We start from the raw sequence: 27,757 nt of genomic DNA on the forward strand, positions 1-27,757 counted from the left end.
CCCGGTGGGGCCCGCGGCCGGCCCCTTCCTCCCCGCGCGGCCCCGGGCTCGGGAGCGTGCACCGTGCACTGCGCACTGGTCCCGGGCAGGACTCTGCGCAAAGCCGCTCCCTGGGGACCGGCGGGCGGGGGGAGGGGGCGAGCCTGGACGCGCTGAGGTTCCACGAGGCAGGATGTGCCGTGGTTCCCGAAGTGCGGGTTTCCTTATCTGTCCTCTTGACGGACCTCTGGGCTGTTCCAGTCTCTTGCGACAGAGCGTCCGGAAACACTCCTGCCGCGGCCTCGCGGGCAGGTGCGGTTCCCACTCTCGGGGGACAGCTGGAGTGCAGTGGGTGGGTCGGCGTGTAAGTCGGAGGGTTGGGTGTGTAAGTCGGAGGGTCGTGTGTAAGTCGGAGGTCGAGTGTGTAAGTCGGGGGTCAAGTGCGTAAGTCGGAGGGTTGGTGTAAGTTGGAGGTCGGGTGTGTAAGTCGGAGGGTGGGTGTGTAAGTCGGAGGGCCGGCGTGTAAGTTGGAGGTCGGGTGTGTAAGTTGGAGGGTCGGATATGTAAGTTGGAGGGGGGGTGTGTAACTCGGCGGGTCGGGTTTGTAAGGGTATTTTAACGTTACAAGAAACTGCCGAACTGGTTTCCAAAATGGTCGCTCTGCTCTTGCGCAGCCCAATCGAGGCATGTTGGTCCAGCTCTCCCAGCGCACCCGCTGCGTTGGATGCTGTCAGTCTTTTCAGTGTTGGCCATCCAGTGCGCATGCACTAGCTGTCACCGGAGTTTTCTCTGCGTGTGTCTGATGCTTCACGAAGGTGACCATGTTTCATGCACTCGTTGGCCACTTGAATATCTTCTTTTGCAAATTGTCTGTTCCACTCTATTGCTAATTAAAAAACAAAACCACGTTGTCTTATCATTGAATCACGCATTCTTTATATATTTGGTATTTTTACTTTTTTAGGTGCGCTCCAGCCCGGCCTGGGGCTTGAACTCAGGATCCTGAGATCAAGGGTGGCAGGCCCTACCAACAGAGCCAGCCGGGTGCCCCTGTATTTAGGATGGAAATCCTGTATCAGACACATGTAAAACATATACTTTTTCACTGAATGGGGCATATGTGTTTCAAATAACGGTGCTTCTGGGGCGCGGGAGTTGCTGAGTGGGTTAAGCATCTGCTTGGGCTCAGGTCATGATCCTGGGATCCTGGGACTGAATTCTACATTGGGCTGTTCCTCTGCGGGGAGACTGCTTCCTTCCTCTCCCTCTGCTCCTCCTGCTTTCTCTCTGTCAAATAAATAAAGTCTTTAAAAATGATAATAATAAAAAGTAAAATAATGGTGCTCTTTAAAGAGAATAAATATTTTTATTTCGATTGATTTGTGGTAATGTACTGTTACTCTGCAACCGAAGCAAATACAGTGTAAAATGGTGCGGCCCCCTTGGAAGACAGTTCCTCAAAATGTTAAGCGTTGAGTGATACATCATCAAAAGAGTGTGGCACTGGCACAAAAGCAGACCAATGGGACAGGGTAGAGAGCCCAGAATTAAACCCGCATCCGTATGGTCAATTCATGCACGGCAAAGGAGGCCAGAATATCCAGCGGGAAAAAGTTGGTCTCTTCAGTAAATGGTGTTGGGAAAACTGGACAGGCCCATGCAAAAGGATGAAGCCGGACCACTTTCTCACACCACAGTCAAAAATAAACTCAGACCTGGGGTGCCTGGGTGGCTGAGTGGGTTAAAGCCTCTGCCTTTGGCTCAGGTCATGATCTCAGGGTCCTGGGATCGAGCCCCGCATCGGGCTCTCTGCTCAAGCAGGGAGCCTGCTTCCTCCTCTCTCTGCCTGATTGTGATCTCTGTCTGTCAAATAAATAAATAAAAATTAAAAAAAATAAAAATAAATAAACTCAGACCAGATGAAGGATCTAAATCAGAGTTACCGCCTGAGAGGGCGCAGGCAGTGAGGTCTCTTTCTTGATGCATCTTCCAAGGCAAGGGAAACAAAAGCAAAAATAAACTACAGGGACTTCCTCAAAATAAGAGGTTTCTGCGCAGTAAAGGAAACACCAAACTAAAAGACAACCTGCTGAATGGGAGAAGATATTTGTATATGGTAGATCCAATAAAGGGTTAATATTCAAAATCTATGAAGAGTTTCTTTGGGGCGCCTGAGTGGCTTAAGTTGGTTAAGTGTCTGAGTCTTGATGTCAGCTCAGTTCTTGATCTCGTGGTCTTGCTTGGTCCAAGCCCTTTTTGAACTCGGGCTCCATGCTGGGCATGGACCATGCTCAAAAACGAAAACAAAAAACAACATGTACAGCTCAACACCAAAAACGACAATCTGACTTAAATATGGACAGAGGACCTGCACAGACATTTTCCCCCAAAAAACTTGTAGATGGCCAAGGGATACATGGAGATGTAGATGGTCCACATCACTTAGTCATCAGGGAAATGCAAATCAAAACCACAGTGAGATGCTACCTCACAGATGTCAGAATGGCTAATAGGAAAAAGAGAAGAAAAAAGCAAGCATTGGGGAGGATGCAGAGAAAAAGGAACCCTCGTACTCTGTTGCTGGGAATGTAAATTGGTGCAGCCACTGTGGAAAACAGCATGGGGGTTCCTCAAAACACTGACAGTAGAGCTGGGTGCGTGATCGGGTAATTTCACTGCCGGGTGTTTACCCGGAGGAAACGAAAACACCAATTTGAAGGTAGATGCACCCTTATGTTTATAGCAACATTATTTACAACTAAATGTCCATTGATTGATGAATGGATAAAGATGTGGTACACACACACATACACACACACGGGAATTTTACTCAACCATAAAAAAGAGTGAGATCATGCCGCTTATAACAACATGGATGGGTCTGGACGTTATAATGCTACGTGAAACAATTCAGAAAGAGACAAACATCATGTGATTTCACTTATATGCAGAATTTTTAAAATAAAATAAACAGGGATGTCTGGATGGCTCAATTAAGTGTCAAGACTCTTGATTTCGGCTCCGATCATGATCTCAGGGTACTGAGATCGAACCCTGGGTCAGGCTCCACACTGGACATGGAGCCTGCATAAGATTCTCTCTCTGCAGAAGTGCTGGGCAGCTTAGTCAGTGAGGCGTCTGCCTGGGGCTTGGGTCATGATCCCAGGGTCCTGGGATGGAGCTCCGCATAAGCTCCCTGCTTAGTGGGGAGTCTCCTTCTCCCTCCCCCTCTGCCTGCTGCTTCCCCTGGCTCCTTCTCTCTCTCAAATAAATAATCTTTTTAAAAAAATTCTTTTTCTCTCCTTCTGCCCCCCAACATTCTCTTTCTCCCAAAACCAGAATGGACAAAGCATGAACAGATCCATAAATACAAACCACTGGCTGTCAGAGAGTGTCGGGGTGGGGGCAAAGTGGGTGGCAGGGAGTGGGAGGTCCAGGCTTCCTGCTATGGAAGGACGAAATCATGGGGATGACAGGTTCAGCACGGGGATCACGGTCAGTGAGACTGGAACAGAGTCTCATGGTGGTGGGTCATAGTTACATTTGTGAGCATAGTGTGCTGTACAGACCCGTCTGGTCACTGTCTGATCCCCTAAAACTAAGGTCACATTGTGTGTCAACTATACATCAGTCAAAAGAAAGACAGTTAGGGGCACCTGGGAGGCTCAGTTGTTTAGGCAGATGACATTTGGTTTCTGCTCAGGTCATGATCTCAGGGTTGTAGGATTGCGCCCAAAGAAGGGCTCCGTGCTCAGTGGGGATCTACTTGAGATTCTCTCTCCCCCTCCCCCTCTCCTGCTTGCTCTCTCTCTTCCCCTAAAATAAATACAGAAGGGTGCCTGGCTCGATCAGTTAAGCGTCTGCCTTCGATCAGGTCCTGGGATTGAGCCCTGCATCGGGCCCCCTGCTCAGCGTGGAGACTGCTTCTCCCTCTCCCACTCCCCCTGCTTGTGTTCCCCCCTGGTTGTCTCTGTCAAATAAATAAATAAAATCTTGGAAAAAAAGAAAAGAAAAGAAAAAAGTGGTATAGCCCCTACGGTGCAATACCATGCAGCCGTGGAAAGGAATCAAGCACTACCACCGGCCACAACAGGGTGACAGGAAACAGGGAGCGAAGCCAGACACAGCGGACCACACAGAGTAGGAATTCATGTACGGGAAATCCAGAGACAGGAGGTAGCTTAGTGGTGGCCAGCAGCCAGGGAGGAGAACAAGGCGGGGTGACTGGAAAGGGACGCAGGGTCTCTTGAGGGTGACGGAAATGTTACAAAAATTAGTCGCGATGTCTGCATGGCCGTACATATCGCAAAAACCACTGACTCGTGTACTTTAAAAGGGTGAATTTTACAAAAGTATGTTGTGCATGCCCATAATAGTGATATTACAAAAAACACAAGGAAACTGCAGATATACAGAACTCGGGTGAATTTCAAAACCATTAAGCCGACAGAAACGGGACCCCAGAAAGTAACACCATGCGGCCCATTTATATGAAGTTCTGATTGGGGTGGCTATTCTCTGGGTGTACACACTTGCTAAGACTCCTAGGACTGTACGTGGATGTGTGTATTCACGTGCATGGAGATTTGTACGTCCATCAAGCTGTTTGAGAAATATGAAACAGATTTCTGATGGTGGGGTATAGGCAGGGGTGCTTCCCATGCTGCATGAGGCACCCCCAGGGAAGGGTAAGGTCATGTTCACACTGCTCTCTGGGGGTGGGGGGGCATCCAGAGTCCTTGCCGCAGGTGCTCCGGGCCCCCAGGCCTGGCTGAAGGCATCATTGCCTGAAGGTCACCGAGGGGTTCAGAGGGCCCAGGGTCAGCCTGGCCGCGGTAGGCGTGACCTCGGGCAAGTTGCCCATCTCCGTGCCTCCAGCTCCTCAGCTGGGAGAGCAGGACGGCAGTAATGCCCGGCTCGAAGGATCGCGTACAGGCTGACACCAGGTGACGCGTACAAGTCCCTTGAATCTACCTGGACAGCGTCGTGCATCAACTAGGACTGTCCTCTGAAAAGGGGGCAAGAGATACCAGACCGTCCCACGGGAACCAAACATTCCCCCACCCTGCAGGTCTCATTCTACAAAAATAGACCATTCTCTAAAATCTGACATCTCGGGCATCCTGGATTCTCATGCCAGAATATGAATGAGCCCCCCGCAGTGTACCGGCCGGCACCGGGTTTTCCAGATTTCCTGTGGCACGTCTTGCGTCCCAGCCCCTCCGTGTCTGTCTCTGCCATCCCTCCCCTTCCAGTGTCCTCCTGCTTCTCCCTGTAGGCCGGAGAGTGCCCCAAGTGACGGGGGCACAGAGGAGAGGTGTGTGACTGCGGTACCCGTCTACCTCTTCCCTCCTCCCTCTTCTCCTCCGCCACCCCCTGGCGCCTGTAATCACCAGGCAGTCTGAGGCTAAGTGGTAGTTTGGGCTGCACTGGGGGGGCTTGGAAGCCACACCCCTCTTCCTGGGGCCCCTCCTGGCCATTCCCCAGCATCCTGGTGGCCTCCACTGTTGAGATGGGTCTCAAGGGGGCATGGTGCTTCCCATGGTGTGGGTGCCGGAGACAGCGGGGGACTGAGAGACAAGCAGGTACGGGGGGAGAACGAGGAAAATGGGGGGCTCTCTCTCTCTGGGGAGAAAGGGAAATGTTCAAACCAGCGAAGGGAAAAGAATAATTTGTTTCCCGGGATGGGAGGTAGATTCTCCATAGGACTGGCCAGTGCAAAACGAGAAAGTGAAGCCCCCTGGTAAAAAAAAAAAATTATGACCACCTCCAAGATGTAAGAGCAAAGCCTCCCAGCCACCCCCTGGGCCTTCTGCATTTTAGGCCACGTGTGACCACATAGGTTGCAGGCCATTGAAAGCAGCCCCACTCTCTCCTCCTCCTCTGTCCCTGCCCCAGGATGCTCCCTTGGCCTCGTTCCTCCTCCTTGCAGGGAAGGAACGGGAAGGCTGCCCCACAGCACCCTTCCTCCTCCTCCCATCTCCCTGCAGGCCTGGATCCCGCGGCCCCTCCAGATCCAAATCCCAGCCCGGCTCCGGCCCCCATTGTGGCCGAGGGAGGGATACCCTCTTCCGGCGCCTACTTCAGCCGGAAAGCCCGACTCTCCTTCCGCCACCAGCTGCACGACCTTGCATCTGCCAACGACTCCACCATCTGATGGGGATGACCAGGGGCTGAATGTCCAGGACGCATTGCAACCTTCCCTCTCCAGACTTCTCCATGATCCGTCTGAGCCCATACCCTCGTAACCTTGTCATGAAATATACTTAGAGCTCACCCAGGGCTGCGTGCAGAGGAGCATGTGTGCGGGCTGGGGTGGTCTGCGGCCCAGGCCAGGAGGCCGGGTACTGGAGCGGAGGAGTGGAGGGCAGCCTGGAGCGGAGGGGCTATGGGGCTGGTGACCATGTCGCCGCCGAACTACCACAGAGCCCAGCTGGGGCTGGCAGAAGTGGGTGTGGGGTGTGCTGAGGTCCAGCTCGGAGCTGAGGGCAGCATGCTGTTGGGAGAGGCTGGAGGCTGGAGGGGACCGGGGAACCAGGCGGGGAAGCATATTCACTACTTCCTGGTGGGCAGTGCGGACACGTCAGTGGGCCAAGCAGAGAGCCCGCTCCTCTCACGGACGGGAGATAAACACTGAAGCGGGCAGAGAGGGCAACGGCTGCAGAGGAAATTACACGGTGCTGAGAGAGCGGGATGGAGGGCGCTGCTGGAATCAGGTAGTTGGGAAGGAGCTGCTCAGAAGGTGGCATTGGAGCTGGAACCCAAACGGTCAGGAGCCGAGTGGAAATCGGGAACCCCTGTGTCGTGTGGACTCTCAGTCACCAATGTTGACAGCAGGGTGGAGGCTGAGCACGAGAGGGCAGGCGCGATGGCCGGGAAGCCTCTACTTGGATGGGAGGCCGGGCCGGCTCCATCGGCGGAGCACACACGGGGCTCTTGGTCTCGGGGTCGTGAGTATAAGCTCCACGCTTGGGGGAGAGATGCCTTAAAAAAAAAAAAAAAGTTTATTTAAAAGAAAAAAATCAGGGAGGCTGAGTCCTGGGCAGGAAAACAGGAAGTGTAAGGGCAAAACCCGTGAGGTCCTAGGGAAGAGGAAAAAAGCCAGTGAGCAGAGTGTCACAGAGGGGGTCCTTGATGGGTGAGCTGGGTCACAGAGAGGAGCCAAGGTATGATCTTAGATGGAACAGCGAGACATCGAGGAAGATCAAGCAAGGGACGACACGCTCTCACTTACATGGAAAGTCACTCCAGTCGCTCTACGGACAAGGCTACAGGAGGGCAAGTGTGGCAGCAGCAAGGTCACGGACGGGCCCGCTGCTGGCCGGTGGCCAAGTCACAGTGGTGGCTGGGATGAAGACAGGGGTGTGCAGTGAGCACAGCAGAGCTGTCCAATCACTAGATCGTACGCCTGAAATTCCTGTCACATCACTTAAGGGAGAGCGGTGTTCAGTTCAGACGGCAACAAGCAGACGGAGGTTCTAGGACCTACTGTCCAGCTCATAGGTTCGGCTCAGTGCGGAGTGCAGGGGACGGAGGAAGCTAGGATGCCTTGAGTGAGGGAGGACTGGGTAAACAGGTTTTGCAGAAAAGTCAGAAGTTCTCTATGAGTTGTTTATTTTTTTAAAGATCTATTTATTTATTTTTTAGAGAAAGAGAGCTTGAGCAAGCAGGGAGGGGGGGTGGGGGCAGAAGGAGAGGGGATCGTAGACTCCCCGCTGAGCACGGAGGGGACACGGGGCTCCACCCCAGGACCCCAAGGTCATGACCCCAGCCATGATCCAGAGTTGGACTTTTAAGTGACTGAGCCACCCAGGCGCCCCTCTCTATGGGTATTTTAAACTTGAGGTGCACATTTGGGTTCAGACGTCTTCCTTTGCTCTTTTGCACTTAGTGCAGGACCTCCCGCCTCCTTAGGAAGCCTCCCTTGTAGCCTCGAAAATCCCCCAGGGCAGGATCGTATTCTAGGACCAAGGTTTCCAATGTGGTTCCTACAGTTCCCTTATCCTCAGAGCTGGAGGGAAAACGGGCACCGTGACCACATGCACACACTGAGCTCCTCTGGGTCCCCCGCTTGAGTGGGGATGGCCGTGGGGGCCCGGAGTCTGCCCTCAGCCTCCCACCCCAGGGGCTGAAGACCGGCTCACCATCACACCGCTGTGGGAATGACAGCTTTCAGGGCTGCCCCACAGCACTCCCAGCCCCACCCCCTTCTTCAACGCTAGCTGCAAACAAGGTCCACCTCTGTCCCCAAAGTGAATGCATCTCGCTGCTCCTCCTGACAAGATGAGGTGACACAGGTGAGTGTGGAGGGTCTGGCCTTTGGGTCAGTAGCCAGACATGATGACAAGCAGGAGGCAGATCGAGGGGATGTGGCCCCAGGCCCAGGCAGGATTCTGACTTCCGCCGTGGGCTGGAACAGGGAAGGGGGTGGGCCGTTTGTTGGGAGCTCCCATTTCAACCATACCTTGGTGTCCTAAGGACCTGGTACAGTGGAGGAAAGGGAGTGTGGGGGAAGGTGGGCTGGACAAGAGGTTTGAAAACCACTCTTGCAAAGGCTTGTCCCTCCCCACTCAGAGCAGAGCTTTGCACACACAGGAGTGGGCCAAACAAGCACAGGGTTGAGGTCAAGAAAAGAACCTCAAAGTAGATTCTTTTGGAAAAACTGTTTATTGAAGTTTACGTCACTAGGGGTTGTCTTCCATTGTATCCCAGAATTCCAGGAATCAGGGCGGTGGCAAAGTGGCAATGGTGAATTTGGGAATCTGGTCTCCCAAAAGTACCTGCCGCTCTACCCCTGATTCTGCGATGGCTGCCAGGCGGATCACCCCTCCGCTGGAGCCGTCCCGCTCCATGGCCAAGGCGAGAGCTGCAAACAAAAGAAAGCTGGGGTCAGGGTCAGATGTCGGCTTCACAAGGAGTGAGGAATGGATATGCGGGTGGCTTCATATGAGGGCTGGAGTTCACAGGCCCAGAAAGCCAAGTCCGCACCATTGGCAGTGAACTGCAGACACTCGTCCTTGGTCATGCCTTCCCGGTAGGTCGCATCGACGTAGCCATAGATGTAGGAGCTCCCAGAGCCTCCAATGGCGAAGGACTGCCTTACCATCATACCCCCCATGGGCACTGAGTACACCTGCCAGATGGAAAGATGAGAAGAGTCACCGGCTATACCGACGGCAGCACACGGACATACAGCGGCCCATGTGGGACCGGTCTGGGAGGTACAGACTGGGAAGAAAAACAGAAAATGGGTGGGGTGGGGAGAGGATCAAAGGCCTGTGCTCTGCTGGGGTTGGGGGTGGGGTATATCACCTGCCCTCCCTCCTGGGGGTCCCAGCCGGCAATGATGATTCCTGCCATCAGGTCCTCCCGGTATCGGTAACACATCTCCTTGAAGAGGCTGGCCGCTGTGTGGACCAGCGGAGGCTCATTCAGCTCAATGCTAGAGGGTGGGGAGAGTGACAGGAAAGGTAGACTCCGGGCCTGGGAGTCAGAGCATTTAGCACCTGGGGTCCCAACTCCATGCGGATACCCGCCCCTCCCCTGCCCACAGGTACCTGTGGAAACCAAGCTGGTAAGTGACGGCATCGGCTACTGCCTGGGTGTCAGCGGCTGAGCCCGAGCGGCAGCAGAAGATGCGATCGTGAATAGGGGTCAGCTTGTCAGTCACTCGATTGGCGATGTAGGACCTGAAGGATGGCAAGGCCGTGACGGGGTGATCCCACTCGTCTCCCACCCCTATCCCACTACTGCCCACTCCCGGGGCTCAGCATTTCTCATTAGTTCCCACCCAAACAGAAGCCAGCAGAGACTTTCGAAAAAATGTCTCCAAAACGTGAGAAAGGGAAATTGGGAAGTAATGGGAGCTGGAACAGATCCTTCAGTCCAAGGAGGGGAGAGATCTTCCCCCGCGGGGGGCTGTGGAGGGACAGGACGACCTGCCAGGCTAGGAAGGAAGGAAGGGAGGGAAAGACGGGATGCCCGGCCAGGACCTGTCCGGAGCTCACCCAGTGGTCGTTCTGGAGTCGGCTCCCAGAACCACGCCCCCTTCAAACTGCACGGCCATGATCGTGGTCTGGGGTAAGGAGAAAGGGGTGAGTCCGGGCCCCTTCCCATTCTCCCGCGTACGCAAACCCCAACGATCCCTCAGTGCAGTCCCCTAGAACACGCAAGTCGTACGCCACCGACCCGCCAGCAAATCTCCCGGGGCCTCAGCACCCCCGCACAGTACCAGGTTTCCAATCCCCACATCCCCAGAGGGCCCACGCCGGCCGGAAACCCTCGTCCCGCGAGACTCCGGGCTCCGCGCTCCGGCGTCCCTCTCCAACATCCTCAGGACACCTCTTCGGCGCTCCAGCATCAGACCACCTCTATTCCCCCCCATCCCGTGTTCCAACCCACGCAGGCCTCCTCCTCCCATCGCATCGAAGTTTGCGCACATCTCCTGAACTCCGGGTGCCTTCTCACCCCTGTGGAGACTTCCCGGCCTTCCCAGTCCGGGGTAATGGCCTCGGGACCCCAGGCCGGCGCGGACCCCAAGCCTCGAGCGGCTACTAAGGTGGCCGCCATCTTCCTCCTCCGGAACTGCCACAAAGCAACTGTCGTAAAGCGCTCTGTCACTGTCTTCAGTCCGGCCGTGGAGCCGTCTGCGGGCGAAGCTAAGTCACGATTGATGGCGGAAGGGAAAGCAACGGCGCAGGGAAGATTCTTTTGCGACGGTGAACGCTTGACGGCAGGGTGGCCGGTCGACGAGCAGAAAAGCGCCCACGACGGTGTGGATGGACTACGGTTCCCATCGGGCTGCGCGGGACTTACGTAATCTGAAGGGCGTCGCGGTTCAGAGTCTTGGGGTGCTTTTGGCCGTCTCTGAACTAGAATGGCCGCACAGGCCTCGCTTCTCTTGGGTGTATACACCTAGGACCGTACAATCGGAGTGGAATTGCTCGGTCATGTAGGAACTCAGGCTTGGGGCGCCTGGGAGCTCAGTCAGTCAGTCAAGCGTTCCGCTCAGGGCATGATCCCGGGGTCCTGGGATCGAGCCCCGCATCGGACTCCCTGCTCGACGGGAAGCCTTCTTCTGTTTTTCCTTCTGCCTGCCGCTCTGCCTGCTTGTGCTCGCTGTCAAAGACTTGAAGAAAGAAAGGAACTCTGGATTTAGCATTTTGCGGAAATGACAGTTCCCCATAGCAGCTGCCCCGGAGGGGTCCGCCAGCCCCGCGTGCATCCGTGAGCACCGCGTCTCTCCGCGTCTTTGCTGACGGTCACTGTGCGCTTCCTGTTGTGGCCGTCCTCCTGGGCGCGAAGGGGCATCTTGGGTGGCCCCCACCCCCATTTCCTTATTGATTAGTGATGTTCAGCATATTTTCACGTGCTAATGGGCCATTTGCATATCTTCTTTGGAGAAATGTCTATTTAAATCCTTGGCCTGTTTTATTTTTATTCTATTATTATTTTTAAGTAATCTCTACACTCATCGTGGGTCTTCAGCTCACAAGCCCGAGGTGAAGCGTCACATACTCCAGCAACTGAGCCAGCCAGACCACCCAAATTGGGTTACCTTTTTATTGTTGAATCCTAGGCATTCTTTTTTATTTCTAGATACTAAGCCTTTGGCAGGCATATGATTTGCAAATATTTTCTCCCATTCTATTGATTGTCTTTTCATTTCCTTTACTGGTATTCTTTGAAACGAACATTTTAAAAATGTTTTTTTAGATTTTATTTATTTATTTGACAGACAGAGATCACAAGTAGGCAGAGGGGCAGGCAGAGAGAGAGGAAGGGAAGCAGGCTCCCTGCTGAGCAGAGAGCCAGATGCGGGGCTCCATCTAAGGACCATGGGATCATGACCTGAGCCGAAGGCAGAGGCTTTAACACACTGAGCCACCAAGGCACCCCAGGAACATTTAAATTTAAAACAAACAAACAAACACATTTTATTTGAGACCCCTGGGTTGCTCAGTCAGTTAAGCATCTGCCTTCGATTCAGGTCATGTTCTCAAGGTACTGGGATCAAGTCCTACATCAGCTCTCTGCTCAGTGGGGAGCCTGGTTCTCCCTCTGGCTGCTGCTCCCCTTGCTTTGTGCTCTCTCTCTAATAAATACATAAATAAAATATTTTTTAAAAGCCTTTGAAATTAAAAAGAATATTTTATTTATTTGAGTGAGAGAGAGTATGAGCAGGGGGAGAGGCAGAGGGAGAAGCAGGCTCCCTGCAGAGTAGGAAGCCTGATGCAGGGCTTGATCTCAGGATCCTGAGGAGGCAGACACCCAACTGACTGAGCCACGCAGGCGCCTCTCCACTCTGGTCTTTTTATTTCTTTCCTTCTGCTTTTGTTGTTGTTGTTGTTGTTTTAGTTTACTCTTTTTATAGTTTCTTTTTTTAAAAAAAGATTTTTTAATTTATTTATTTATTTAACAGAGATCACAAGTAGGCAGAGAGGCAGGCAGAGAGAGAGTGGGAAGCAGGCAACCTGCTGAGCAGGGAGCCTGATGTGGGGCTCCATCCCAGGACCCTGAGATCATGACCTGAGCCGAAGGCAGAGGCTTAACCCACTGAGCCACCCAGGCGCCCCTTTTTATAGTTTCTTAAGTCGGATGCTTGATCTATTGATTTAAGATATTTCTTCATTTTTAAAATAGGCATTTACATGGGTGCCTGGATGGCTCAGTGGGTTAAGCCTCTGCCTTCGGCTCGGGTCATGATCTCAGGGTCCTGGTATTGAGCCCCACATTGGGCTCTCTGCTCAGCAGTGAGCCTGCTTCCCCATCTCTCCGCCTGCCTCTCTGCCTACTTGTGATTTCTGTCTGTCAAATAAATAAATAAAATCTTTTTTAAAAAGTAGAATAAAATAAAATAGGCATTTACAGGGACAAGTTTCCCTGTGAGCACTGCTTGTGCTGCACCCTAAGCTTTAACGTGTTTTGTTTTCCTTTTCACTCATCTCACAACGCTTGCCCTGTGATTTCTTCTTTGACCCACTGGTTGTTCAGGAGCCTGTTGTTTTTTTTCTACGTATTTGTGAATTTCTCAAATCCCTTCCTGTTACGGATCTCTATTTCATTTTCTTTTAGGGAATATTTTGTGACTTCAGTCTTTTGAAATTTATTTTTTTAAAGATTTATTTACTTGAGAGATGGAGAGCGAATCTTGAACAGGTCTGGATCCCAGGCTGAAATCAAAAGTCAGACCCTTAACCGACTGAGCCACCCAGGAGCCCCTAATCTTTTATTTATTGTTTTAATCTTTTAAAATGTATTGAGCTAGGGGCCCCTGGGTACCTCAGTGGGTTAGGCCTCTGCCTTGGGCTCGGGTTGTGATCTCAGGGTCCTGGGATTGAGCCCCATATCGGGCTCTCTGCTCAGCGGGGAGCCTGCTTACCCTCCCACTTTCTCTGCCTGCCTCTCTGCCTGCTTGTGATCTCTGTCTGTCAAATAGATAAATAAAATCTTTAAAAATATTTATTGAGCTATGGTGAGGCCTAACATACGGTCTCTCTTGGAGCATGTCATATGTGCGCTTGAGAAGAACGTGTATTTTCCTGGTGTTGTATGGAGCGGTCTTCCTGTGACTCTGCCGGTCTTCTACATACCACAGCTGGAGTGGGTTTTTGAATTGCGAGTCTGATCTAAACGATCCCCTGCTTCAGGTGAACTCTGGAGACAGAGTCCTAGCTCTGTAAGGTAGTTTGTAACATCCTCCTTGAACCTGCTCCTGACCACCTGTCCAGAATCATGTCTCCTCTTTACTTTTTAATTTTTTTATTGCAGGAAAATATAATGTAACGTAAAGTTCAGCATTTTAAACATTTTGTCATATGATTCAGCAGCACTAATTACATTTGCATTACTGTGCAACCTCCCCTTTTCATTTGGACTCTGGGCTCCTGCCATCTGAACCATTTCGTGTGTTCAGATATTCATTTAACAAAAGGCTAGTGAATGTCTACTAGGAGACAGGCACTGTTTGAGGCACTGGATGTACATCAGGGGACATTTCTGTCTAGAAACTCCCTGCCCCATGCAGCTTGCATTTCTCAATGGAAACAAAACACACCAAATAATTACAAAACACAGCGTGTTATTAGACGGTGACTCATGCTAAGAAAAAAAAAAAAAGTAGGGAAGGGAATAGGAGGAGTGTGTGTGTGTGCTGAAATTTTAGGATCATCGGGGAAGGGGCCCCTGGGAGACTCAGTGGGTTAAAGCCTCTGCCTTCAGCTCAGGTCATGATCCTGGGGTCCTGGGATCCAGCCCTGCATCGGGCTCTCTGCTCAGCGGGAAGCCTACTCCTCCCCCTCTGCCTACTTGTGATCTCTGTCAAATAAATAAATTTTTAAAATCTTAAAAAAGAAAAAAGAGAATAATCAGGGAAGGTCTCCCTGAGGAGACATTTGAGTAAAGTCCAGAAGGAAGGAGTGAGGGAAGTCATTTCTCTATTTCGGGTAAATGCTTTCCAGACAGAGGGAAGAGACAGTACAAAGATCTTGAGGCAGGATCATGCGTGAAATAATGAATGAAAATCCAAGAGGTCAATTTGACCAGTGCAGTCAGATCACGTAGGACCTTTACAAAGGTTTTCATCATTCTCAGCTGAAAATATAACCTAGAAAATTTACTTCTTAAGTTCCATTTTTTTTTTTTTTTAAATCTGAGTGCAATAGGGAGCCACCGGGAGGTTTGGAGCCTGCAAGTGATGGGATATGATCTATCTTTCAAGAAACTACTTTGGCTGCTCTGTGAAAACCCACAGTAGGGAATCCGAGTATGGGACACAGAGACAACTAGGAGGCCACTGTAATAATCCGGGTGATAGACATAAAGGTGGCTTGACAAGGGGGATGGCAGTGGAGATAGTGGGAAATGGTCAGATTCAGCAGATCCGATGTGGGTGGGATGAGAGAGAAACAGAAGTCAGGACGACTACCAACTTTCTGGCTTAAGAACGTGGAAGAGTGAGTGGTCATGTACTGCCCTGGCAGAGACTGGAGGAAGTACCTGCGGGGAGGAAAGGCATCGGAAGCTCAGGTTGGGACATGTGAGATTCTAGCAGACATTCCGGTGAAGACACGTAACAGAAGCTGCACAGACAGGATTCTGGGGTGCAGGAGGAAAGTGGGCCGGACCCACCCTTTGAGTTCTCAGCGTGTGAAACGGCCACTTGCCCGTTCCCTGTTGCCGTGGGAGCGGTCAAGGGGGCCTTTGCAGGAGCCGCGCGCCCGCTGGTGCGTCCTGGCGCTCAGCTTTCACGCTCGGGCGGCCGAACGCAGGGACCGCGGCGCACACGGAGAGGTGCGGCTCCGGGGGCGGGGGCTGCGTCGGCGGCTTGTGCGGGCGAGCCCGGCAAGCAGCCGGCCGCGCTGGGCCGGGGCTCGGGGCGCAGGGCTGGGCCGGAGACTGGGCACGCGGCTGGCACCCGCAGCCTTGGGAGTGGCTGGGAGCGTGAGTCTCCGGCTGCCGGGAACAGGGATGACGCATCTTCCCACGTCCATTGTTTCCACTTCCCTCCAGCGCCTGCCGTCATCGCACGAGACGCCCCGAACCCGCCGCGCCCCACGAGCGCATTTTATTCCCACGGCACCGCCCCTCGTCCCGCGGCTGCGCAGAGCGGGCGGGGCGTTACCCAACCCTGCCGGGGGCGGGCCCTCCAGGCATCGACGTCACGTGGAGGCGTGGCTCCGGCGGCCCCGCCCACTGGGCGGACGCAGGGGGCCTGCGGGCCAGAAGCCAGGAGGTTGGGTCTCGGCGCGTCTGGCCCGCCGGGGGCTTCAGGCCAGCTGCAGTAGGCTGCGCTCGGCCAGCAGGCCCTGGGTGCGGTTGTAGACATCTTCCAGGGTGCCCGCCACCCGGACCAGCGCGGCCCGCGCCTCCGCCTCCCCGGCGCCCGGGCACGCGAGCTCCAGCCAGCGGCCGCGACCCGGGAAAGCGAGGAACGCGAGGCGGGCGGCCTGGCGGACCATCCAGGGGTGGTGCGGGCCCAGGGCGGTGCGGTACGCGTCGCTGCACTGCACGCCGGCGTCCGGGCCTCCGAGCGTCCCGGTCGCCACCCGGTGGAGGCAGAGCTGGGACCAGCGCAGCGCTCGGTGCAGCAAGAGCAGGATCCGGGAGCCTGAGGAGCTGGCGGTGTCTCGCGGGGCGACGCCGGGGCGCTCCAGCCGTCCCTCCTGCCGTTCCCACGCCGCCATGGCCAGCAGCGACGAGTAGTGCGCCGCCTCCGGGCCCTGCACTCGAGCCTCGAGGGCTGTCACTTTGGCGAAGGCCTCGCTCGTGGCGAAGGCGAAGATGGAGCCGAGGGGACTTAGGAACCTGCGTGTTCGGTGGCGGGCAGAGCGCGGTGGTTGGAGAGGGGGCGGGGGAAGCTCCGGGAGGCGGTGCCGGGTGGGGGGTGCGAGAGTGCTCACCTGACCAGCGCCCTCCATCCGGCTAGGTACTGAGACAAAGCCAGGTCCCCTTCGGGGTCCAGGCTGGCGCGGAACGGCCCCATCACGTGGCCCAGCACGCCCTGGGGGCCCCCACAGGGAGGCTCTTCCCACTCGGGGGCCTCCAGGGAACCCGACTGTCGCGGGACCTGGGGGTAGACACGCGCGGAAGGGGGCGGGAGCAGAACCCCTAGCCCGCTGGGTCTCCTTCGCCCAGCAGCCCCTTGGCTGGCGTCTCTCCTGCCGCACTCGGCTATGGACGGGAGAGGGGAGCCAAGGCGCAGGACCCGCCGGTCACCCGATCCTCAGCCCGGCCCCGTGCCCGCGATCGGGGTCTCACCCGGAGCTCCCGACCCCAGCCCTATCCGGGCATACCTGGACCGGCGGCGTGCCCTCGGGAATGCACGGCTGCGTCCCGGATCCGCAGCCTGAGGGGGCTCCTGGGGAGGGGCGAGGCAGAGCGCTGAGGGCTCGGAGAGGGGGCTTAGGTCCCCAGCGTTTGGCTTCCCCGTTCCTCACCGAGCCGAGGAGGGCGGCGAGCACTCACGCGAGCTCCAAACGCACACAGAAAGCAGCAGCAGCAAGAGGAGCGCGAGAGGAATCGCGTGGCGGACCCAGCGCCGCGAGGCCAGCCGAAGCAACGCGACCCCGACGGCTGCTGCCGGGGCCATCGCCCCCTTTCCAGCCCAAGCCACCCCTTGTCCCTGCGTCTCGGTAGAAGCCTCCGGTGCCTTAAGTTGCTAAGGGTTAATAATTAACCCACTAAGTCCCCTGCCCCTGTGCCCTTTGCCCCAGAGGGCAGCATTCCCGCGAGGAAGGACCGGATGAAAAGGAGTACGGGGATTCACCGACGAAGAGGATGGCAGCGGGGGGATGGGTTCGTCAGCGACCACAGGTCTCTGCGTTTGCCTTCCGCGTGGGGCCAGGTGGTAGTAAGAGAAAGAGGGCCTGGGGTCGAACCAGCTCCCCCACTGAGCCATGGCGCGGGCCCTACATTAGCTCTGGGCTTGAATTCTCGCCACTGTAAATTGAGGACAACAATAGGTACTTTGTCGATCTCACCTGAGGATTAAATGGTAACGTATGTGCAAACACTGTACATGGAAAATCTTACCACAATTGCTCCATAAATCTTTCCCTATGAAGTTCAAACGCAGGGCACCTGGGGTCCAGGAAGTACCCCCTTCTAAATTCACAAGCCTGTCTCCAGGGGACCTGTCTCCATCTGGATGTTTTATACGTTTACATTTTTGCGGCTTAGTTTCTGTTAAACCCCAGATTGGTTCCGGCTCTCCCATTACTCATTTTTTTGAGTGTGTGATTTTTTTTTTTTTTTTTTTAAGTAATCTCTCCGCCCAACATAGGGCTTGAACTCATGACCTGAAGGTCAGGAGTAGTATGCTCTATGGACTGAGCCAGGCAAGCACGCCCCCCACATTATACTTCAAACCAAACTTTATGAACTATTTCTGCATCCAGGCCCTGTCCTAAGCCTCAAGAAGACGAAAGAGCCTTCACACAGCTCCAGGTCCTGTGGAAAATGTATCACATCTCCCCCATGCAGATGTGGGCTCCGATGAAGACAGGAGCCTTGTTTTTCCTGGTTGCTGTTCTATTTGCAGCACTTAGAATAGTGCTAGGCCAAAATACATTATTGCTATATAAATATGTATTGAATAAACACAGGAAAGTGTGGAGAGCAGGCAAATCGGGTGGTGTACCCCATGACACATGAGCCTTTTTTGTTTCTTCCCCAAATAGGAGTCCACCTGGTGGTCATAGCTAGGAAAACAGTCAGGGGAAGGACCCAGGAAGTGATGTCAGAAACAGCATCTCTTGGGGTGCCTTTGTGTCTCAGTCCGTTAAGGATCTGCCTTAGGCTCCGGTTATGACCTCAGGGTCCTGGGGTTGAGTCTCACGTGGGGCTCCCTGCTCCACAGGGAGCCTGAGCCTGCTTCTTCTCCCTGGGCCTGCTGCTCCCCCTGCTTCTGCTCTCCCTCTGTGTCAAATAGATAAGTCAATCTCACACACACACACACACACACACACACACACACACACAACCAAAAAACAGCATCTCTTGTTCTTAGGGGTTCTTAATCCCCTGTCCATAAACTTCCTAGAATTGTTCATGTCTGTGTATGTTTTCTTCTTAGAGAAAGGGGTACCCCAGATTCTCTGGGACTCAGGGCTGCAATCACTAAGGAGGTCCTTTCTAGCTCGCACAGTTTCTGGATTCTTGCCCCATCTCTCCCTCTAATGCTCCCTCCAATCCTGGAGGTCCCTAAGGTTGCTGGTTACCCATCCTCTCCAGCATATCAGAACATCCTTTCCATTCCCAGACAGAGGGTCTCTCCACTTCCCAGAGTTGGAGCATTTCCCAGCTTGCTGACGTTGATCTTAGGCACGTCACTTGCCATCTCTAAGCCCCATTTCCACCATCTGCGGAGTAGAAAGAGTAATCCCCCCTCCCACACCCGCCGTGAGGATTGAGTAACAACGCCAGCAGAACAGAACCAGAATGAGCCTGCAGTAAATGCTCAGTGGGGGGGTGGGGTTCATTCAACTGTTGGTCAGTTCTCTGGGCCCCTTCTCCTCTTCTCCGGTGCTGGAAGCCTCTGTCTCCTTGAGCAGAGGTGGAGTGTGCAAGGTTCCCGGAACGGATTAGTTTCGGGTGTCACTTAATCCAGGGGGCCCTTCCGTAATCAGAGCCTTCAGAGGAGCAGAGATGGTATAAATCTGTGTAAGGGGCCAGGCTCACAGAGGCTGCAGGATGGAGAGGGGGCCAGGAGCTCAGCTGCTGCTGCTGCTATGGGCCACCTGCTGGGGACACGCACCAGCAGACCATCTGAGCGACTACGCATCAGTCATCGACGTGACCAATGGGGGTCCTTGGGGTGACTGGGCCTGGCCCGAGATGTGTCCTGATGGATTCTTCGCCAGCGGGTTCTCGCTCAAGGTGGGGGTTCAGGCCTATGTCTCTGAGGAGGGAGATGCACGACCCCGTGCGGGGAACACAGCATAACAGTCTTTTAACTGGTCCTTACCCATCCGATCGCCCTACCCAGGAGGAGCCCCCCCAAGGCATTCCTGGCGATGACACTGCTTTGAACGGGATCCGACTGCACTGCTCGCGGGGGAACGCAGAGCGCAACAAGCACGTGGTGCAGTCCCAGTCTGGAAGGTGCAGAACAGGGTCCAAGGGACCCCAGGATGCGGATATGCCCCTTACCCTGTTACACACCCACCCACCGCGCTAAAAGCTTCCTCCAGGGCTGTGGGGCAGCTTAGACCTGGGGAGTGGGTGGAGACCTCCCCTCCGCCCCTTGGCGGAGGTCAGGTGACAAGACCCCACTCACCCGGGTCGTGTAGCACCCCCTGAGGAGACCGCAAAGCTGGGTGGGGAAGCGGGTGGGGGGAGGACCCAGAGGTAGAGCTTCTCCCCTTCCCTCGCAGGTGGGGCGTGTGGAGTGAGCCCCTGTGGTGTCCAGGGGATGGCTTCCTCGTGGCTTTCTCACTGCGTGTGGAGGATCCGGAGACCCGGGGGGACAACACGGCGGCCAACAACGTGCGCTTCCGCTGCTCTGACGGCACGGAGTTGGAGGGGTCAGGCCTGGCCTGGGGTGACTTTGGAGAGTGGAGTAAGGCCTGCCCCAAAGGCATGTGTGGTTTACAGACCAAGGTGGAGCAGCCGAGGGGCCTCCTGGACGACACCGCGCTCAACGATGTGCGCTTTTTCTGCTGCAGCAGTTAACCAGGGGCCCCGGCCCCCCGGGCCAATCCCACCGCTCGCTATTAAAGCTTCTCTGTCTTGGCTCTGGTCTTGCTTGCTTCATGGGTAGGAAACTGCGTCTCCCCACTCCTCCTCCCAGCCTGAGACGCGGCCAGTCCCAAATTCGGCTTGGGGCTCAGGAGTCCCCAAATGCCACTGAAAGTTACGGACCCATAACCTTGGAAAATGCCCTTAAACACACTTTTGCACCCAAGTGCGGGGAGTCCTCGGCCTCCTGAGGGTGCCTGCGGACACCTGGTTGTCATTAGGAGCTCAGGCTGTTTCCTTTCTGAACTACTAGGGACCTCAGCTTGAGAAACTTCTACCAAATCAGGAGACGATGAAGCTAGAACATCTCAAGGCCTCATTTTCTAGAGTTTAAGCTCATTTGTCTTTTCCACAGTTTCCTTCCTTTCCCTACAAAAGCAAAGAGTGGCTTTTCCATGTTCAGATTTTCACCTGAGACTTCCCCCTTTGTCCTTGGGGCTTGACCTGGAACCTCCCAGCGACCCAGCTGGCTAACCCACTCACCAGATTGCGGGGCCAATTTTCCTTTCTCAGACTTCATCTTATCTTAAGAAGTCCCTTCAGTGGCCGATACCTATCCCATTACCAGCGCGTTTTTCTAAAAAGTGAAGTAATCTATTTCCTTAAAAAAAAAAAAAAAAAAAAAGTACCCGTCCTAGACCCCTGGGTTGCTCAATTCTTGAGCGCATAGAGCCCGCCTGTCTCGTCTACCGCTGGATTCGAGCTCATGCTCACAGCTCAGGGACCAGTCGCTGAAACGTGCAGGGGTCCCACACCGGGGCGCCCCCGAGGCCCTGCGTGTCTGGAGGCCTTGGAGCACTCCTGCGTGTCTGGAGGCCTTGGAGCGCTCCTGCGTGGACCGGACCCCCCATCTGAGACGCGCAAGAGAGTTCAAAGGTTTATTTCCAGGGCGGGGTGGGTCAGGCGGGCGTCCAGGAGCGAGCAGGGCGGTCAGCGCAGCCTCAGCTCGGGGAGCCCTGCGGGAATAAGGCCGTGAGGGCGCTGCCAGGCCGCCAGCGGAGCCCCGCTCCAGCCCCAGCCCCAGCCGCCCCACCTTCTTCCTGCAGTCGCCGCAGAAGACGCCAAGGGCAGCGTTCACCAGCTGCACCCCGCACAGCACGATCTCCAGGCACGAGGCGGCCACCAGCAGCGAAAAGAGCGTCACGTTCCAGGACACCACGCCGGGCGGCTCCTCGCACAGATCCCACAGGGTGCGGTTCTGCAAGTAGGAGCCTCTACGGCCGGGGCCGGAGCGGGGTCACGTGAGAGGGGGCCGGCACCCGGAGCGCCCGCCCCCCCAGCCGGGCGCGGGCGCCAAGGGGGTTCGGCCCACGTGGAGGTGGCCCCGGCGAAGGCGCGCCGCGTCCCGGGGTTCCCGGGCTCCCGGGCTCCCGGGCTCCCGGGCTCCCGACAGGTGGCAAACGCAGGGGCGGAGGCGCGCCGAGCCTTACTCGGTGTCCTGGAAGTGGTAGTCCCAGTGGCGGTCCATTAAGCACTTGGGTCCAATTCGGAGCCCGGCTCCCGACACCGAGAGGCAGTAGATCGCCCCCAGTACCCCGAATGCCGAGGAGAAGACGGAACGCAGCATCTGGGGGCGCAGTGCGAGCGCGGGTGAGCCGGGCCGCTGCCCCCGCGTGCGCGCGCCTTACCTCGCTGGACTCCAGGCTCAAGCCGGCGGCAGGCCCGGAGCTGCCCCAACGAGCCAGAGGCCGCGGGCGCTCGTGGGGGCCCCGGTCCCCTTTGCAGGCCCGTTGAGGCTGAGGCCGGTGGGAGCGGGGGCGGGGAGGGGCGAAGCGGAGCTGGGACCCTGCGTGGGAGCTCCCGCGACTTCAGGGATGGCTCTGCGAAGGCCGGTTCGGAGACCCAGCCCCGGGCCCCGCCCCCGTTTGGATCTTACCCTGCAGCGATTTCCGCAGCAGCCCGCACCGCAGCAGCCCTTGCCCCCCGCGCGAACCGCTGAGATGCCGGGACACAGCACCTGCGGAGGAAGGTCAGTTTGACCGCGCGGCCCCTGCCCTCCCCCTTCCAGGCATCCGTGCACGCATCGGTGCTCATCTCCCCCTGGAACAGCCCGGGGTGCCCTCAGCCCTTTGGACCACAGGAAGACCTTATCTCCACTGCTCCCAGAGGGCGCTGGGGTTCTACCTTTACCATTATGTCCGCGCCTACTTCTCTGGGTTCACACCGCAGCCTCCGGGAAGGCGGGGCCCAATGTCAAGATATCTGCCACAGACTTTGGTGCCTAGTAGGTTCCCATTTGAGCAGGAGTCAGGGGGTCTGGGGTTAAGCCCCCCACCCCCTGGGCTCACTTCACACTATGTGAATGGATTCATCTCTCTGGGTCTTCCTATCCACCTCCCAGAGCTGTGCGTACCAGGGGGACCAGAGATCAAGACTAGATCCATAACTATAAATCCCCTGGGCAGCAGGAGAAACCTTGGCGTTGGAGTGTCTGGTGAGCTGGGATTAGGTGGAGGGCGGAGGATGGTGGTAGTGAATGCTCTGATGGGAAGCGTAGGGACCCCCAAGGTCCAACCCTGGTCCTTTTTGTCCTTCTTCCTCTCTGTGGTCCTCCTCCCGCAGCCCATCCCTTTCAGGGCACCCGCTGTCCCCTGGGGGCAGTCCTCAGCCTCAGATTCAAATCTACTTGCTGAAGGGTGTGTTCCTTTCACTGTCTTGGTTTTAGCCTAAACCAGGCAGCCTCCTACTGAGCTGGCAAGTCTGCCAAAGTTCCCCAAATTCACCTCCCTGTGACCTTATTTGTCCCCGTCAGTGGAAATATTTTTCAGGTCACCCACACCAGAAAACTGGAATCCTTCATACCCAAGCCAGACCTCAAGTCTTCTCAATTTCTCCTTTAATGGTTCTCAAATCTGTCTGTCCATTTGCCTGCATGGTCCAGCACCAGATCACCTCCCACAAGGATGATGTTCTCAGCCTCTCTACAAGACGTCTATGTTGGCCCCGTGCTGAACACCCCATCCTACATCGCTCCCACCAGAGTGAACTTAAATTTCAACTGGGACTTTTCTCTGCCCAAAGCCTTCAGGGTCTCCTCAGACGGGAGCCCATTAAGACTGAGCTCTGGGAGGGGCGCCTGGATGGCTCCGTTGGGGGGAACCGTTCAACTCTTGATTTCAGCTCAGGTCATGATCTCAGGGGCGTGCGTTCGAGCCCCATGTCGGGCTCAGTGCTCAGTGTGGTTGCTGCTTGGGATTCGTTGTTTCCTTCTCCCCCTATCCTCCCACAACCCACACGCATGCACACACACACAACCTCTCTCTCTCAAATAATAAATAAATAAAGTCTTAAAAAAACCGAAGACTGAGCTCTAGGAAGGCAAGCGAGGCTCCTCGCTTTGGCTCTAGCCTTGATCTCTTGCACAACCCCAGGTTCTTTGCCTATCGCCCATCTCTGGGATTCCACAGCTGTCTTGATCTTTGCCTCCCTGTGTGCACAGAGTGCAACTAGGCAGCATTTCATTCCTCCCTAAGGGTGGGACCGGGAGTTTTGATTCTGTTGTCTCACTCATCCTGACCTCACCGAAACACCTGCAGAACTGAACCGGAGTTCTGCCGGATGCTCCCTCTCCCTGCCTCCAAGTGTCCCCGCAGGTCTAGAACCACCACTGGCCCTGGTGCCTTGCTCTCTCTTACCTGGGAAGCTCCAGGATCCAAAGACACCTAGAATTGCCTTTGGGATGACCAGTTTTCGAATGACCTACCTCTTTGAGATTTCTATTTTCTTTTTCTTTTTTTTTAAGATTTTATTTATTTATTCGACACACACACACACACAGAGATCACAAGTAGGCAGAGAGGTAGGCAGAGAGAGAGGGGGAAGCAGGGTCCCCGCCGAGGAGAGAGCCTGACATGGGACTCGATCCCAGGACCCTGAGACCATGACCTGAGCTGAAGGCAGAGGCTTAACCCACTGAGCCCCCCCAGGTGCCCGAGATTTCCGTTTTCTTACTAAAAGTATTTAAGCTCCTTTTGTCGTACAAGCTCCTCTGTCTTGCTCTGCACCATCTATTCTGCGCCAAGAGAAGGGTCATGGTAAACACAGAATGAAACACTGAGTTCATAGCTTGAAACTGCTTCTTTGGTGCCTGGCTGGTTCTTGGCCACTATCAACTCCCCTGGCCAACCACAGTGGTCTATGTGGGCTCTTAGGTCACTGGCTCACCTCCAGCTCTCATGCCACACGGCAGCCTGTGGGACCCCCTAAACCCAGCAGGATATGGAGCATCTAGAACTCTCCTACTTTGCTGGTGGGGATGAACTTGGGATAAGAGCTTTGGAGAACTCTGCGGCAATATCTATCAGTACTGAATGCTTGGACTCCTAAAGAACCAGGAGTTCACCCCCGAGTATCCATCCAACAGCCACGCAAACAGAATTTCACCTGAAGACATTTATAGGAGTGTCTAGAGCAGACTTATTTGTAATAAACCCAAGTTGGGGCCTATCTAAACATCCATCGCCGGTAGGATGTTTAAGTTAATTGTGGTCTATTCACACACCGGAACGCGCCGGAAATAATAGACTACATGTCTACATAATGATACCAGTGAAATCACAAACATGCATGGAGCTAGAGAAGCCAGACACAAAATTATTATACCGGACAACTTCATTTATATAACATGCTGAACAGGCAAAACTAGCCTACGGGGTTAGAAATCAGGGGGTTGGGGACTCTCGCGGGTGTCGAGCCCGGCATGGGAGGCCTGTCTGGGATTCTGGTAATGACTGGTATCTTGGTCTGCGTGCTGGGTCCGTGGGGGGTTCACTTTGTGAACATTCACTGGGCACTTCTCCGTGTGACTTACAAGTTCAAACGCTCAAAAGAAGGTAAAAGGTCCTTCAGTAGTTTGCTGTTGTCCTTATGATAAAATTCAGATTCCTCACAAGGGTGTACAGGGTCTGGCCAGTGCCCACCTTGGATCTCATCTCACTGAAGCCCGGACACCCATATGATCCCCGGATATGCGAGCCTGGCCTGTGCCCTTGCCAGCCCCTGTCTGCCGTGCGGGGTCCTTTGTTTTCTCTTGTGGGGTTCATTTCAGATCTTGCCTTATCGAGGCCTTGCAAATGCTATAACGGAGGCTGACCGGCTCAGTCAGTAGAGCACACGATTCTTGATCTTGGGGTTCTGAGATTGAGCCCCATGTGAGGCACAGAGTTTACTTAAAACAAATGAAAAGTATACTCTTGGGGCGCCTGGGTGGCTCAGTGGGTTAAGCCTCTGCCTTCAGCTCAGGTCATGATCTCAGGGTCCTGGGATCGAGCCCTGCGTCGGGCTCCCTGCTCAGTGGGGAGTCTGCTTCTCCCTCTCCCTCTTCCCCTGTTCATGCTCTCTCTCTCAAATAAATAAATACAATCTTTTTTTAAAAAAAGTATACTCTCTTGGGGCACCTCGTGGCTCAGTGGGTTAAAGCCTCTGCCTTTGGCTCAGGTCATGATCCCAGGGTCCTGAGATCAAGCCCCGCATCAGGCTCTCTGCTCCGCGGGGAGCCTGCTTCCTCCTCTCTCTCTCTGCCTGCCTCTCTGCCTACTTGTGATCTCTGTCTGTCAAATAAATAAATAAAATCTTAAAAAATAATAAAAAAGTATACTCTCTTGCCTACAAGTGAAATTCAAAGGGGATAGAAGATAATGTTAAAAAAAGAAAGAAAGAAAGAAAGAGGGCGCCTGGGTGGCTCAGTGGGTTAAGCCACTGCCTTCGGCTCAGGTCATGATCTCAGGGTCCTGGGATCGAGTCCCGCATCAGGCTCTCTGCTCCACAGGGAGCCTGCTTCCTCCTCTCTCTCTCTGCCTGCCTCTCTGCCTACTTGTAATCTCTCTCTGTCAAATAAAAAAATAAAATCTTTAAAAAAAACAAATGTTTAAAAAAAAAAAAAAAGAAAGAAAGAAAGAAAGAAAGAAAATCCTATAAACCGTGCCCCCCCCCCCCACAGCGTGCTGCTTTGTTTCCTTGGTGGCACCTACGCCCATCCTGCTCATTTGTTTACGTTGCTCATGGAGGATTAATGGAGTGTCTGCAGGTATAGGGCACTGAACAGGGCAGTTACCCCCCACCCTTGGGAGCCAGTGAAACAGGCAGTCCCATTCTTGTTTTCTGTGATCCTGTGATCTGGGCAGCAGGAACCCAGCTCCAGGGAACACAGGGACATGGCCTGTGGGGGAGGGGGGGGGATGGCAGGAACCTTGTGGGCGGCTCAGGGCTTGGAGGTGGGAAGAGTGCATCTGGGAATGAGCCTGGGTGAGGGGGTATGCTAGGCGTCTTGGGGGGCTCACCATGGAGGCACATGGGTTAGATTGCAGGGAGGTGGGGTTGGCAGGGCTGGAGAGGGGTGCACTGTGACATCGGGGGAGGGTGTACGGAGCAGTGTGGTCAGAGAAAGAGGCAAAGGTTGATGAGCCCTGTCCCCGGGGACCCTCATCTGTCCGGGGGAGACTTTCACATGAGGAGTGAGGAACCCTGCTGGGCAGGTCTGTAGTCTTCACCCCATGACTGCTGTTAACCTATCCTGACCTTCCAGAAGTTCCCCCCAACAGGGAGGGGTGGGAGGATGGGGATGAGGAGGTCCAGAGAGTCATCTCCCCTCCCCCAACTTCTGACAGATCAGTCTCCAGAAGGTTCTGGGGTCCCTACCCCAGGTTGCCCTGAGCTCTGCAGCCCGGGATGGTCCTAGAGTGAGGGGACATGGAGGTGACAGGTGGGATGACAGAACTGTGACCTGCCCCTGGCTCCTGTGTCCCTACCCTCCCCCTCCTCAGCCGCATCATCTTGGCCTGATGGACACCCACACAGCCAGCTGTTCCCTCTGCCCTCGCTGGTAATGTGTGCTAGTATCTGCAGCAGGTGTGGCTGGGAGACAGGCAGGACAGCCTCCCTCCCCTCGTCCCCAGAAGCGGGGCTGCCCTCCTGCCTTCCCCCCCCCCCCACCGCTGGGTTCAGCTCAGGTGCTGAGCTTCCAGGTGCTCAGGATCTGGGGGCGGCCAGGGAGGCTCCAGGTCCCCTCCCCCTCCCCTGCTCGGGAACCACCTCCCCCACTGCCCGCTCACCATCAGGCCCCCGCCGAGGAAGCCTGCCATGAGCCAGACTTGCAAACTGAGGTGGGTGGTGTCCGTCCAGGTGGTCTTGCCCTGAGGCACCAGCAAGAGGGCGTTGGCCACGATGCAGACCAAGGAGAGGGGGATGAGGGAGAGCCCCACGAAGCGGGAGCACTTCCCCGTGCACATGGTGAGGCGGCTGCTGCGAGGCGGCAGGCCCCGAGTGAAAGTGAGGCCTGACTCCCAGGTCCAGGAAAAGAACAGCGAGCCCAGAGCAAGGTACAAAGGTTGGGGAGCAGGAGCGGCAGAGGCCGGCAGGGAGAGATAAGGGAGAGAGGCCGGCGAGGAGGAGGCGGAGGTGGACGGGGCTGCCACCCCCCCAGGGGTGGGGAGCTCAACATGGAGGAAGTGGCCTGAGGTCAGCCTGCTCTTCCTCCTTCCCCGCACGCACCTGCTGCTCTCGGCACCCCTGAGGCTCCTCCCAGGCTTTGTGACTCAGTGCA

General features: G+C 55.2%; 5 protein-coding genes and 2 long non-coding RNA genes across 9 annotated transcripts; 4 read left to right on the forward strand and 3 right to left on the reverse strand.

Annotated features, from left to right (window-relative positions):
• Nucleotides 1-36: 36 nt before the first annotated feature.
• Nucleotides 37-1,358, forward strand: LOC309851935. 2 transcript variants are annotated; one of them, XR_014305002.1, is made up of 3 exons: nucleotides 37-291; nucleotides 654-794; nucleotides 944-1,358. It is a non-coding gene; the product is annotated as an uncharacterized lncRNA (long non-coding RNA). The 2 variants fall into 2 exon arrangements; XR_014305003.1 differs by lacking the exon at nucleotides 944-1,358 and having other exon boundaries at nucleotides 41-291; nucleotides 654-895.
• Nucleotides 1,359-5,491: 4,133 nt separating this feature from the next.
• LOC309852125 (uncharacterized protein C17orf114) lies at nucleotides 5,492-6,136 on the forward strand (the record flags this gene model as incomplete). Its single annotated transcript, XM_082708415.1, has 2 exons — nucleotides 5,492-5,564; nucleotides 5,970-6,136. The coding sequence occupies 2 exons, from the start codon at nucleotides 5,492-5,494 to the stop codon at nucleotides 6,134-6,136; spliced, it is 240 nt and encodes a 79-aa protein (XP_082564541.1).
• Nucleotides 6,137-8,627: 2,491 nt separating this feature from the next.
• On the reverse strand, nucleotides 8,628-11,199 carry PSMB6 (proteasome 20S subunit beta 6). The gene is made up of 6 exons (XM_082707889.1): nucleotides 10,447-11,199; nucleotides 9,987-10,054; nucleotides 9,537-9,668; nucleotides 9,292-9,421; nucleotides 8,968-9,112; nucleotides 8,628-8,845 (listed from the first exon to the last, which is right to left on the reverse strand). The coding sequence occupies exons 1-6, from the start codon at nucleotides 10,546-10,548 to the stop codon at nucleotides 8,703-8,705; spliced, it is 720 nt and encodes a 239-aa protein (XP_082564015.1). The 5' UTR covers nucleotides 10,549-11,199; the 3' UTR covers nucleotides 8,628-8,702.
• A 4,547-nt stretch (nucleotides 11,200-15,746) lies between these two features.
• On the reverse strand, nucleotides 15,747-17,068 carry GLTPD2 (glycolipid transfer protein domain containing 2; the record flags this gene model as incomplete). Its single annotated transcript, XM_082707888.1, has 4 exons — nucleotides 15,747-16,284; nucleotides 16,380-16,546; nucleotides 16,773-16,837; nucleotides 16,945-17,068. 4 exons carry the CDS (start codon nucleotides 17,066-17,068, stop codon nucleotides 15,747-15,749), a joined length of 894 nt encoding a protein of 297 aa, XP_082564014.1.
• Nucleotides 17,069-17,182: 114 nt separating this feature from the next.
• On the forward strand, nucleotides 17,183-20,213 carry VMO1 (vitelline membrane outer layer 1 homolog). Of its 2 annotated transcripts, none has more exons than XM_082707890.1 (3): nucleotides 17,183-19,356; nucleotides 19,466-19,581; nucleotides 19,854-20,213. In XM_082707890.1, exons 1-3 carry the CDS (start codon nucleotides 19,171-19,173, stop codon nucleotides 20,149-20,151), a joined length of 600 nt encoding a protein of 199 aa, XP_082564016.1. In that variant the 5' UTR covers nucleotides 17,183-19,170; the 3' UTR covers nucleotides 20,152-20,213. The 2 variants fall into 2 exon arrangements, with proteins under 2 accessions (XP_082564016.1, XP_082564017.1); XM_082707891.1 differs by having other exon boundaries at nucleotides 19,111-19,356; nucleotides 19,469-19,581.
• An 868-nt stretch (nucleotides 20,214-21,081) lies between these two features.
• TM4SF5 (transmembrane 4 L six family member 5) lies at nucleotides 21,082-27,623 on the reverse strand. The gene is made up of 5 exons (XM_082707892.1): nucleotides 27,267-27,623; nucleotides 22,094-22,174; nucleotides 21,648-21,784; nucleotides 21,251-21,431; nucleotides 21,082-21,173 (listed from the first exon to the last, which is right to left on the reverse strand). The coding sequence occupies exons 1-5, from the start codon at nucleotides 27,441-27,443 to the stop codon at nucleotides 21,159-21,161; spliced, it is 591 nt and encodes a 196-aa protein (XP_082564018.1). The 5' UTR covers nucleotides 27,444-27,623; the 3' UTR covers nucleotides 21,082-21,158.
• On the forward strand, nucleotides 22,096-25,807 carry LOC309851940. Its single transcript, XR_014305004.1, has 2 exons — nucleotides 22,096-22,186; nucleotides 23,099-25,807. It is a non-coding gene; the product is annotated as an uncharacterized lncRNA (long non-coding RNA).
• Nucleotides 27,624-27,757: the final 134 nt, after the last annotated feature.

Source organism: Mustela nivalis (assembly GCF_964662115.1).
Source record: "Mustela nivalis genome assembly, chromosome: 17".
Lineage (NCBI taxonomy): Eukaryota > Metazoa > Chordata > Mammalia > Carnivora > Mustelidae > Mustela > Mustela nivalis.